At 40.9% G+C, this 13,813-nt stretch overlaps 1 protein-coding gene across 5 annotated transcripts in view; it reads right to left on the minus strand.

Moving 5' to 3' along the window:
• The window catches only part of LOC115347676 (probable cation-transporting ATPase 13A4), a 50,199-nt gene that overhangs the window by 32,431 nt on the left and 3,955 nt on the right, over window positions 1-13,813 (minus strand). For all 5 annotated transcript variants that reach the window (XM_030029252.2, XM_041127003.1, XM_030029258.2 and 2 more), the window contains exons 3-7: window positions 6,211-6,384; window positions 3,569-3,706; window positions 1,242-1,312; window positions 1,069-1,149; window positions 128-197 (exon numbers count right to left, since the gene is read on the minus strand). In XM_030029252.2, coding sequence (XP_029885112.1) covers window positions 128-197; window positions 1,069-1,149; window positions 1,242-1,312; window positions 3,569-3,706; window positions 6,211-6,384 — 534 coding nt within the window. The remainder of the gene's footprint in view (window positions 1-127; window positions 198-1,068; window positions 1,150-1,241; window positions 1,313-3,568; window positions 3,707-6,210; window positions 6,385-13,813) is intronic.

The following is a 13,813-nucleotide window of genomic DNA, read 5'->3' on the forward strand; positions in this document are numbered from 1 at the left end:
TTTGAAAAAGGAGTGTACTTGATGAGTGAGTACTGGGAAGCTAATTCAGGCATAGAATCCATTATATTCTATATGCACACTCTGCCTCCCCAAGTAGCCGAGAACAAAAGCAACAGAAATGCTTAACCTCTTTGATGAGTAGTTTCCAAATAGGGATCACTGGAACATCAATAGTGTTTGGCCCACATATAACTTTCCTGTATGGGATAAAGATACATCACTTACGGATAAAATAGTGACAATGTAGCTCACTCAAGAAGCTGCAGCTTTCAATAGTCCTGAGAGCTTGTATCGATCCCAGTTTAAAGGCTGTGAGGACCTTTCTCCAAGAAAGAAACATTAAATGCCCCTAAAGTGCTTATGTCAGAAAAGATGACTGTACCAATGAAATCTATTTAAAAAGACAAGAGGTGTAACACAGCCTTGTAGGCAAACATTTCCATCATGCAAAAATTCCTTTGAAGCACCACAAACAAAGGAATTCTGCACCTAAAACTAAATTATCTAAAACCAAATAATTTTGCATAAAGTTAAGGGTGATTTAAATGTAAGAGTCAATACGAGTTAAGGCCAGGAGCTGGATTTTCAGTATTCAATCAACTGAAGATCATTTCTTTATTTAGCAGTTTCAGGAATACCTATTCTGTAAATTGTCTAATGATACAGTAGTTTGTGAGAATAAATTCAATGACCAGAACTAATAGATTTAGAAGTTCAATACAATTACATGGAGCCCCACTGAAGAAGCACACACACAACTTACCTGCATTATCTCATGGAGACTTTCTCTTACACCAAATAAGAACTGCTTAGAGTTAGTTACAGGACATAGTTATTTCCTGATTGAGAACAATAAGTGATGAATACCGAGGCATTTCAGAAACTTTGACAAGGAATACACAACATTCTCTAGCCCTTTTCATTCAATTTTTCATGCATGGCCATTGCATCTAAAATTATGTGCATATTGTGTAATGGATACACAAGTCAAGGAAAGTGCACCAACAGCAGTGAATTTACATCTCTTTGAAATTCATATGTTAAGTACTTGTGTTTTAAAATGTGTACCTGACATTCCGTTCATTGCAGGTGAGACCAGAACCAAATTTGGCATGTATAGCTGAGCAAGTGTGGTGGTCTTCTAGGGCTCTAAAATATAAAGGGAGTGTTTTCCTTAGGACATTATTCACAAAGAAGCCTGACCTCCTCAGAGAATTCTGTGACCAGGGTATTGAACTCACCCAACTTTCTGGAACTGTTTTGCATAGATATTCCAGACATAGCGGATTCTTTGTACTTGGATACTTTTCACCTGCAAAACAAAACAGGGACAACAATATATGCAACACAGCAAACAAAAATACTCCCAGGCCTGCTCACAGATCTATACTAGGCATTCTCACTGGGGTTAAGCACAGATAAAGCAAACTATGTGGGGGGCAGGGAGGGAGAGAAGACAGGATTGCATATACTAACTCCCTAGTTATGTTATAGAGTGGGATCCCCACCTCAGTGCAGGTTCCAGTAAGCTTTACAAATCTTTAGGTCAAGCAAGTACAATGCAGCATTCTTCTCTCCCCATTTCGTGAAGCAAAGTATACAGTCCTCACTCTCATTTCACAGAACAAAGGGAAGAGATCACTGATGCAGTGGGGGGTACACAGGCAGCTGTCAAAGCCTGTCTTCAGTCAACAGCTCCCTTATCTTCTCTCTGGCTTTGAGGAAAGCAGGGGGCTTTGGGCAGTTTGCAGGCATGGTGCCAAGTCCTTCAGCTGAACAGATATGCTAACAGACAAGAAAGGCCATCCCAGGATACTTCCTGAGTCACTGCTAATGCTAAGCCCTTGCAGAGCAGTTATCCATTAGGAACACATGCTGCCATTTATAACTTGCAAAAGGAGTCTGTCCTGTCCTGTGCAACAATAACAAAGCCTATTAGAGATAATGGTGCTTCATATCAGCTGGAAGAAGGCAAGGCTATACACCTATACACATAAGTAATACAGAAAACAGCTCTAGGGGACTCTCTCTACCCAGTGCAATAAGCATTATTATAGGCCAATGAAATCTATACTCAACTCATACACTGACTCAAAATGGAGCTATAACCACAGTCATTAACCTAACAAGAGGTCTGTAGTTAGGATTTCACGCAATAGGAGCTGGAATATTTGCAATGCTAAAAACTGGAGTGGGAAATGAGGGACTTAACTCACTGCTAGAACAGGTCCTTGGAAAGCTCTTGGGCACTACACATTACTCTAGACTTAGGTAGCTTAAATGGCAAAAAGGTTTTATAATTGACTTTTAAGTAGGGGCTTTTGAATTGCTAGTGAAGGATTAAACTGTTTGCTTTTTGCTGCTTTGAAATCTGTTCTTTTCTATCTAGATGTTTTGATTGATATGAAAGTGGTGTTCAAAGGGCCTATTATCTGAGGCTATATTGGGCTTTTTTACGTCACTAATTCAATCCTCTCAAGAATGTTACAAACCAGTCTTCACTTTCATACTGTGCCAGTTGATTAAACTAGCTGGCATTAAACTTTCTTATGTACATTAATATATGCCTGCACAAAACAGCAGTAACAGCAACAGCTTTGCGTAGCTAAAGGTAGGTTTATAATGAAAATATCTACTAAAAATTGCTGTAGATATAAAAATAAATGCTAACAAGTTAGAAATCTATTTCCTGGAAAATAGCTCTTTTATGGGTTCCCCAGTGCAGTGATCTAGTATCTATAATTAAGAGCCAGATATAGCAAATGTACCATTGCATTCCTATTGCTCACACCAATTTAATGTGTAATGCTAAGCAAGACATTTAACTGAACTGTCTGGTACTTGTTCTAAAATGGGGATAATCATATTTACTCAACTCACGAGAGACCTTGTGATCTGCTTGGATCAATTAATTGTCTACCTCTTCCCCAGTGCCTCCCTGGGATCTCAAAGCTATGGAACTGGCAGAGACCAGGATACTTTTTTGTAGGAACAGTCAACAGTGCAAGACCTGACTCCAGTAAATGTACTTTAAAGCATAAATTGGTGCACACAAAGGCAAGAAAGCAAAATGTGTTTAAGACCCTCCTTGATGAAACATTTCTGGAAATACTGATGCAGCTCTGCCTAGGCACTTTTCTATTCTATTCCCCCTCAGCTGCATTCATCCGTGGTTTCACGTTACTGTGGGAGCTGTGGTATTCGGTTCCTCACAGTTTCCCTTCAGAAACACAGCCACCCCTAAATTCCTTGACTCCTATGCCAGGAATGAGTTTTTGATTTGGAACTCTGACTCTTCACTGCCAACCCCAGTGTCTTGAAGCTCTCCTACTTATAATGTAGGTCTTCTCTCAGGAGTAGTGAGGATTCTTTTTTCATAACCCACCTTGGAGTAAGAAAGGATTTTTAGAGGTGAGTGCAGTTCTCCAAAATCTTTAGCTTGTTTTTCTACAGCTCACTATGCTGCAAATTTCTTAGCTGGATATGTTTCACAGCTCACTTTCACTCCGTGAAGTGTGGCTGAGATTTGCTATCATCTCCCAGATGCTGCAGGGAATACTTTACTTACTTGCAAACTTGGCTTCATTATGGCTTTGCTGAAGACTGAGTCTTCCTCAGCAGTAGCTGGATAATCCAATCTACTTTTGATAAGTGCAGACACAGAGATCCATGTCACAGTCTTACGAGAATAAATTCGAAATTCATCCTAAATGAACATGAAAGAGAAGTGTCACAATCTCCCTCAAAATCAGACCAAACTCACTATCATCTTGGAGTGAATGATTACAGTAGGCCTTTCTAGAGCACTGCTCCAGCTTTTTTTAAAGAACTAACCAACAGGGGCCTCCCAGCACCTGTGACTGATAGATAAATGAGCCGAATGGGAGCGGAATCATGGTCCTATCAAAATGCAAGTACTGCAAACAATTCACTGGCTGCAGGTCGGGTGCTTGGCTGATAAGGATGGAATGTGAACACCCAGGTCATGATCTAGGACAGTAAACAGTGCAGAACAATCTGAGATGCGGTGACCATACTGTAAAGGGAAGATCAAAAGGAACGTAGAGCTGTACTGCAAAATGGATCTTTAGTGCCAATACCTTTTCACAGTCATCCCTGTGTTAACACTTCATTGGAACAAGAGTGTGAGCACCATGCCTAACTTATGGTACTTTAGACAAGCTTTTGCCACAAACTGAGTTCATGATCTTGCTATTTTTTACAAAATAAGTTCAACACTGGAACTGCATGATGCCTAGCGTTGGTAGTCCGGTCTTACAGATTAGAGCAACTGCTGTAATAAGTACCCTCATGTTAAGTTTCAGTCCTAAACACTGAACCACGTGCATTAAAGCCAATTATGAGACTGACTGATATATCATACTCAGTGTGTGAGCAGTTTGGCAGGTGGAAAAAGCTGATTACCTCAGCCAGCTAGGTTCTGAAAACACAGTTATTAAACTTCATTTGGAAATGACAACAGAAAAAAAAGATTCTGTACCAAACATGAGTCCTTTTGAATAATTTAAGCGTTCAAAAAAGAACTTAAATAATGTTTATATATCTTATTTATTTGTGCACTTTTCTTCTTAAACTGGTATTTTGAGTAGAATAACATTTATTTCTGATATTTATCTTTAATTTAAATTTCAGAATTAGTAGACATTGAGATGCAGATTGAGATGGGAAGCAGTGAATAGCACAGGTGCTCATTATTTGAACTAAAGTGAGTCAAAATTCAACAACAAAAGTTAGTTAATAGGCTTTTATACTGCAATTGCAGAGACGATGATGATGACTTATGAATGAAGGTTTTATGTGAAGCAAAAGAGAATTCCAAGGATCAAGCTGATGGGATTACTTGTATTCTCATTAGCAGTAGCCATCACATTTGAGAACTGACATAACTAGAACGTAGGGAAAAAACCAAAACTGACATTTTAACACAAAGAACCACAAAGGATATCTGAAATTGCCCAGAGCATACTTTGAGAGAGCTTGCTGATAACAATATGATTAAATTCTTGTTTAATTACATAAAGGATCTTTTAAAAACTCATTTATTTGAAAAGTGCTTGGCATGGCAAATCCATTTAAAATGACACACAAGAATAGGTAATTAAAAATGCAAACTGAACTGAAGATTAGAAAGGGAGATTAAACTTAATATGCTTCTTCTAAAAAAAAAGTATCCCCGGCCTATTAGGATGCAGATTGTTTCAATATACAATATTCAATAGGCAGATCTGTGATTTTCAAAACCCAAGATTTTAACTGCATGCTGCTCTGCTCACTTAAGAAGGCAGCTCAAACACAGTGGTAGCAAGTGATCCATTTTGCAATTGCCATTGTTCAGCAATCTTTGAAGCAGAACAAATCAAACTTCTGGAAGTAAACCAACCCTGCCAGCTCCTGGAGTATTCAGGCTCAGCTGGGATTCAGAGTCAAGTCTCAGTTTGCTTCTTTTAGTGTTGCAGTAGCTTCCATGAAATGAAATCAGGGTTTGTGTATGTTGCAGTGCTTCAGTACACTCCTCAACAGATAGAAACCTATATTAGGAAACTACAAGCAAAACATAACAGCCCTGAAAGTATTAACTGCAGGATTGTGGGCTTATTGGACATGGGGAAGGTCTGATGGAAAATGGAAACATACAGCCAAGAAAACAAGCAGTGTAAGCTTGCCCTCTTCCTTATACTGATCCCTCATCATGCACTGTTGGACACTGCTGGGGACAGAATTAGACAAATCTTAGGTTTGGCCCACTAGCTAAATTTTGGCAGAGAGAGGCAGCTTCATGAGGACAGCCAAGGGAAGGAAAAAGGATCTGCTGGACACTGCCAATCAAACAGATGCTTTAGACTCTGGAGAACAGATATTCAATGTAGAAAGGACATGGGTGGTGGAAGGGAGGAGAAAGGACTGAGAGCAAGTATCACAGTCTTGAAACCACAGATATTACAGGTTTTTTCACCCCAATTTCTTTCAGCTTGTTGTCTGATCAGCTGTTACCCTCCATTCCAATCATCATCTTACATATAATTTGTGGAATACTTGAGAGTTCTTTAGATCAATGATGGTAGACATAAGATATTATTGCAGGAAATCAGCAATGTAAGAGATTTCAGTTAACTGGATTCCTTCCAATTAACTCATCTTCCAATTAACTACATACTAGGGACTAATTTAAAGATTAAAGTAGGCACCTACTGTTGTTCTAAGCAGAACAATGTCCGCTTCTTCCAAGCTGCAGCGGATGCAGTTTGCCCACACATCCCACTCTGGCTTCCAGTAAAAGAGCAGCAGCAGAGCCCCACAGGACAAGATGTAGCCAGCAATGCACAAGGCCTTTCGGCAGCCTTGAGTTTTGTAGCCAAAAATCTCCTGTACAGCAAAGACAAGGAAAAAATCATTACTATTCTCTTAAAAAAACACCTGGAATATTACACTTTCCCATCTTTCACTGTTCTCCCGTAGGTACTGTTTGGTATGGTACTGTGGAAAAACAAGCCATAGAATTTGTATTTGGCTTCTTTATGTGTCCTAAACATGACTAGAAAAAAATTTTGCATGTTCCACAGTTTTCATTCATCCTCACAAAATCTGGATTGCTGTAGTCTGACCAAACCTCTAAAATAGTTTTATGTAGTTGTGAAACTCAGCATGAGACACTCTTATGTGTGTGCATAAGTTGGAATGATATCAAAATATATAGACCCTAACCTTTAGGCCCCAAGTCAGGAACACAGATTTGCCTGGTCAGCTTTTTTAAGGTCCCTGGGTGACAGAGCTGAAGAACTTGAGTACATCTGCACTAGGGGATGGAGAGTGGTGCAGACCCACTGCAGCAGCTGAGACAGTGCCTGCTGCAGAATCAGAAGCACTACTGCTGTCCTGCCATAGCAGTGAGTCTGAATTAATGCACCTACACTTCAGAGACTCAGCTAGTGTCTCTGCATGGTGCTGAATGACACTGTGTGGCTGCACCAGCTGGAGCTGCTTTGCACAGCTTGGCACAGACACAGCCTTTGTAGGGCTGTTACCATCTTCCATCATAGCTCCAGTATGCTGATTTTGGACCTTGTCAATGTGCCATTCTCCTAACATCCCAAAATAATAATAACAATTGTTAGTAAGAACAATTAATGAACACTTGCAGAACGCTTTACATGTTCAGAGGGCCTAAGGAAGCTACTCACTGTAGCTCTATGAGTAGGTATTATTATTCCATTTTTAAAGGCAGGGAAATAGTTACAGTGAGGCAAAGTGACTTGCCCAAAACTTCAAAGGGATGACTGTCAGCATTACAGTTTAAGAGCTGCCAGGTTTTGGTACCATGGCCAAATTCCCTCTCAGTAGTGCTAGCACGGACTTGGTAAAGGTGAAATGAAATGTATACAGTGAATTTATAAAGGAGACCCAGCCCTGATCTAAGATGGGAGATTGCATGGCTGCAATTACATGGGGTGACCAGGAGAATTTGCTAACATAAGGGTTGAGATTCCTCAATCTCCTTCTTCCTAGTATATCTGCAGCAATTGTGCAATCTGCTTCTGAAGATCAGATATCTGCAGCCACAGATATTGCAAGATCCATTCATAAGGTGAGAAGAAAAGGCAATGTAATTGGAAGGATGAGTAATGCATAATTCCTGGTTCTGTGCTGGTGTCTTTGCTTGTTACACGAAACGCAGGCCCTACCCAGTGGTTCCACACCACCTCGGCCTACCTGCTCTATGTCATTCTCCAAAAGACAGACTCTATCTTCCTAGTTAATCTCCATGGGGTTTCTAAAGGAAAGAAAGTGGCAACTGTGGGGAAGAAGTATGGTAAACTACACAGGGAAGTGGCCTGCATTGCACAGGACCTTGTTATACCACCGTGCGATGCACACGCTCAGCATTTTCAAAGGTTTCTATAACCTCTGAGCAGTCCAAGAGAACAAGGCAACTCTGCAGAAGATAGAAGGAAGCTCATGGAGGACAGCAGCAGGTAAGGTTGCTAGAAGGTAGTTGGTGTGGCAATTGTGCTATTAATATCCACATGCTCCTATAAACAGGTAAAAGGCTCTGCATTCACCTCTGTCTAGTTGCATCCTTATCAAAAAGGTTACAAAATTAGTGTCAGCACCAGCATACAGAATAGTACATAGAACTATGTGAACTTACCGTTCACAGCAACGGCTTACTAGCAAGATCCAGATGCTTGGATCCAGACTTTACAGCTTGTCAGCAAAGCAAAGGAACTCCCAAGGAGACAGAGATGCCTAAGGGAAGAACTGTTAAAAGAACATGCCTTCGGACTTCCCCACTAAATGGCTGGACCTGGAATAACTGGAATAATATTTTCAAATTGGGATGGGCATGAATATCAGGGTGGGGAAGAATGAGATTGCTGCCATGTGCATCTTGGTTCTGCCAGTGAATCACTCCTTTAATTTCCAGCTTTTGTGCCTTACACCCAAAGTCTGAGAAGTCAATAAGGCTGTAGTTAATGCAATTAAGAAGGGAGAAGGTGGGCATTCAGCATGTGATTGGCAGTCATTTGGGATCATCTTCTGTTGGCAGTGTTCTTCTCTTCTGAAATGCTGAATGATTCTCCAAGCCTGATATGACAACATAACCATAGAGCTAGGGCAGACTCTGTCTTTCTCTGCCTAGGAAATCATGCACCTATATATCAAAATATGTATCTGAGTCCCCCTATGCCTGCATATGTTTCCATGCCTTTGTTTTCCAGAATAGTTTCCCCTCAAAAACTGGTTTGATTCCTTAGATCTCAAGACACTTCCCAAAACCAAGCATGCATCAGTATTCCTCATCTTGAAAACTTGGAGAGAAGAAAACAAGGAAAACAGCTCAGCTGGGAAAAAAAGGCATCCACTATGCTGTCTGCTGGATCTTGCTGCTTCTCGCAAGGGACTTTCCTGAGATAGATAGGTAGACAGATACCCTTGAGCTGTTCTGACCCAGGGCACATTCTGCCCTATGAACACAAGCGTTGTTTCAGGTTCATTGGTTTGTGTCTTGATGAATGTGACATTTCTGAATACAGGTGTTCAGGAGCTCTACAAGGAGTAAGCTGGGAAAGAATAAACATCAGATGTTAACTGCTGTTTTGTATCTGGATGTCCATGCAGGAGTCTAAAGCCAAAGGTAGAGCATTTCCCACGGTTGGAAAATGTCTGGAGCAGGTTACCTGGGCCACATCATTCAGAAGTAAAACTAGACAGGGAAATAGACTGAGCTCCAAACCTAACCTGTGCCAAAATTCCCTGGGCCAGAACCTTTCAATACTTAACTTCAGAATAAAATGTTCTGTTAGGTTGAGGTGTTTTTCCTGACCCTTTGCCTTCAGCTGGAAGGACTACAGAAATGAATGCTGCATTCATAAAAAAACATTTAGTACATAAATAACTCCCTGTTGAAACAGAAATGGTGTTAGTACAAATACTTCTCACTTGTCAAATAAGTCAACAGTGGAATTCTTTAGAAGAATTCTCAAAACCATTATCTTCTCAAAAAAAGGTGAATATTAGACCTGCAACAGAGGTATCTACAATGTGCATGAAGAAGGGGGGAACAGGCACACACATGATGCAGATTCCTCAGCAGGTTTATCTAGCCACGTGGATGCCTTACAGTAATTACGGTTTGGAAATTCTTCAAGCTTATTCAGGAGCCACTAGGCCTATACTACAAAGATCTCCAAGCAAATGCAAGTCCACTACGGCAAACAATATTTCCAGGGCTGGCAGAAATCCTGGTGTTGATGTCACCGGTAAGAACATGTCTGTCAAGTTGGTTTTATGTTGTTAAGGAAAAGAGAATAACTTTTGCTGGGTTGTATTTCATTACACAAAGAGGCTGTGCTGATGCAGACATGCCTCTTTTGAAGATAGGTCTGATGAATACAGATTTGCACCTTGACAACTTTTCTACTGTGTGAGCAGATTTTTAGGGCTCTGTGTGCACTTGGCATATATAACATTACACAGCCAAATAACCTGGGGTCTTGAGGGCACCAGACTATAAGATGGTGGAAAACAAAGCTAAGATTAGCTATCTGTAAGACTCCAAAGGGCTTCTCATTATCTCACAGAAGGTAGCACTGTCTACAAAAGAGGCTGGTATGCAGGGCTCATCTCTGTATAATAATTTTTAATAAATTGTACTGTATCGTAAAACTTTGTTTCCTCATCTGTTAAGCTCCCCTTTCTCTTGAGACTCCCAACAGTCAGAAAAGTGACTAAAACAAAATGGTTTAACTTGTGAGTGAAGGGTCTAGGGAGGGGCCATGGATTATTGGACAGAAAAAGCTGCCAGACCTGCTCAGTTGGCAGAAAATGTGCTTATTCCAAGAAAGGTTCTTAGCTGCTTTTACAATCATACAAAGCCAGCACTCAAAGGCTTATCGCTCTAGTGTCCAGCAAGTCTTTGTTACTTATGTTTAAAAGAAAAATTGCCTGTAACTGCCAGGTCATCTGCACAGCAGAATTTAAATGCAAAAGTCAAACAAGTTCAGGCACCCTTTTCTTTGGTGAAAACAAGGCCTGTAGCTACCAGCAAGGAGCCTAAACAGTGGCTGTGTACTATCATATTTCTGGCAACACAATCACCAAGTACCCTATTTGAACAACCTGTTGCTATAACAACAGATAATAGGATTAGACTTGAAAGACTGGTTAAGATTCACAAGGAATTTAATAACTGAATCTCATTCTTACCAACCAGAACCTGTTTCATCAGAGGTTTGTTTCTGTTCCTTCTGAAGCCAGCAGCAACTATCGTTCCATTGAGAACAAGGTTGTGCCTTTCAGATTCTATCTTAATTTTAAGAGTTAAATTTTTCAAACTCAAAGTATATAAAATTCCTGGATCAGCTTCCCTTCAGAATTTTGGCAACCCAAAGGAGACATACAGCTGCCAATATGCAGCAGCAAACTGGGGTTCACCAGCTGACTGACTGTAGTTGCCCCACTCCTTCAGATATAAGCAACTGGGGAACACATGCTTAAGACAGGCTTCTGGAAAATCCTTCCTGAAGCAGCAGCCTGTCAAAGTCCATCACAATCTTTTGCACTGCAAGACTTACGCTTTGCACTTTAGGGTTTGTGCAAAGTGAATGATTAGTCCCAAGCTGTACAGAGAGGAGCATCAAATTGGCAGAGGGCATAAAGCTGTGGTTTTCCTCCCTCTTTCTGCTCCACCAACAATTACTTCTCAAAAACACCTTCAAGCAGATCTTTTTGAAGGGAAAGAAAAAAAAAAAGCAAGCTAATTCCTAAAATAAATGCCTTCCTATTACCATACCTATTAGCCCTCTTTGAGGCAAGCTGCTGTGTCCAGAGTGCTCCACACTACTGAGATCTTTCCAGTGCTACAAATGGTTACGAAGAGAGAGAGAGATTATCTCATTCTCTGAATATACATTGCTAAGTTTTAGCTGGTTACCAGGAGAGTGAACTCTCATTCAAGCAAATGTGCTCCAGCCACGTAAAGTAATCCCAAAGATGTACACGAGGATATACAGGGTAGATTTCCTAAGTCAGCATGATTATTCTTAAATACAGGACTATCTAGCATCTCAGCTGTACCAAGAAATGGAAACACTGAAGAAAACTTAGAAGTATTTCTTCTCATTAAAGCTGCCCAACTTTCCTCAGCAAAATGGACAGCTAGTTCAACACAGGAAAGCATTGCATGTCCAGAGTCCAAATGAACTACTTGCATGCTTTCAAAATTACTTGAACTATTTCACTCTGGAAGAACTGGCACCTGCACAATGTCAGCTGTTACATTATTACACCAAGTGATATGATCTTGTTTGAGGAGTCAAGAACTGCTTGTTAATAATTTGGTTCAGGTGGATTAAACTGACTTAACAATAATGTCAAAAATATTTTTCATGGCTTAGAATTTAAAAAAAATGTTGCAGGGTCACTGAGTCACACATTATGTGCCAGTGCCACTTGCTGTAGCTGCCAATAATTTAAAATACATGATTTTGACAAAGAAAGAATGTCTGCACATAATTGTCTTTTACCCCATGTACTCTCCTTCTCTCCTCTGCTTAAACATAGCCTTCTTTGTCTCTTTCTTCACAACTTCTCTCACCTACATATTACTTTCTTTCACACAAATACACACACTAGCTGTTCTCTCTTTCTACACACACATCAGTTTTTTCCTCATCCTCTTACAGCACCTCAGACACCCTCACAGATATCTTCCTCTCTCTCATACTCCCAACTTTTTTCTCTCTCTCACACATATGTAACAAAGACACATACATACCTGCCAAATCTAGCACAATTTGGCTATGGTTTTAATTGCACCTGCTACTCAACTGCTTTATCAATCTTTTCTGTGATTTTCATTTGGGAATCCCAGGTGAATCAGCACTGCTCATGCTCACTGCAGGCTTGGAGAGCATGGCAACTGCCAGACACCCTGGATTTACAGTGCAAATTGACTCAACACTGTGCACACACACCATGTGCATGGAAAACCTCATATTCACAGTGCAGATCCCTGAGGCACTGGACTCACAGCACATGTGCTCAGTATGATACTGGTAAGAAACTGGGATAGCTGGCTCCATGGAAGCACAAGTTGGGTGTCCCAGTAGCGCACAGCTGGAATTGGACACACAGGGTACAATAGTGTGGCTCTACACAGCACCAGACAGTCCACTTAAACCTAATTAGCTCAGGCTCAATTCTGGTGTTGCTAGTGACAGTGCCAGTAGTGGGAAGAGAATGACAGGGTGTTTATGGTCCTAGAAGGACAGGGGCAGGGTGGAGCACAAACACTAAACCACCAGCCATTTGGAGCTGGGGAGCAGTGGCACATCAGCACCAGGGCTAGAGCCAGGAGCGGGGTGCTGCGAGCAGGTTTACTGATTCAGCTGCAGAGCCAGTTGGGTTCTGCATTGCACTGAGCTAATTAGTCCCCACCCTCAGAACCAGTGCCTTTGCGCTTCCTGCAGTGCTCAGTTCATGCTGCTGGATGACTCTGTACTGCATTCTCCAGCACATCCCAGATTACCAAGGTTTGCACTATGCAAAATATGACACCTCTCCTTCCCTGGATGGCAGAGAGCTGACTGAAAATCTACATTTGTATCTAGGGATAACAAATGTCCATGTTTTTCCATGACATGGTCTCTTTTTCACTAAAACAGAGTTCTCATTGAGTAGATTTCAAAGATATCTCCAGGATTTCTGGAAGTGAACAGTCATGACAGGTTGTAAGTGACCATGTTTCACTAGCTTTCTGGGGCTGTTGTACACCCAGAAATCCTACACACACTCATAGCAGAGCTATAGTGGCTCTGCAGCATGGGAATTTTTGAGAAGCACTGCATTTATCAGACATGCATGAGAATGGTTGCTGTACAGCTGCATCATGGGTCTGACATCTCCAGCAGAATCTGTTAGACGGACAGAATGCATGTGACAAATAGCTGATCTGTAACACACCGTAATGCCAAAGCAGCTAAGCAGCACTTAATTTACTACAGTTGTACACTGAGCATACTATTTAAGAGAAGCACCATGCAGTAGATCAAATATTTTTTGTAAACATAGGACTTATTTCCACATGTTACAGAATGCATGTAAACATACTCCTCCCTGGGAAACTCTGGAAAGAAATACAGTAGTTCTGTATTTAGAAATCCAGCTTTATACAGGCGCTCAGGCTGGAAGAGTGTTGCCAATTCAACAGACTGCATTTGCTAATAATTTATGCTAACATAACACATGTGTTTTTATGTTCCAGAGAAAGCCAAGGTGCCCAGTCCTCATCTAA

The sequence above is a fragment of the Aquila chrysaetos genome, chromosome 10 (genome assembly GCF_900496995.4).
Source record: "Aquila chrysaetos chrysaetos chromosome 10, bAquChr1.4, whole genome shotgun sequence".
Classification (NCBI taxonomy): domain Eukaryota; kingdom Metazoa; phylum Chordata; class Aves; order Accipitriformes; family Accipitridae; genus Aquila; species Aquila chrysaetos.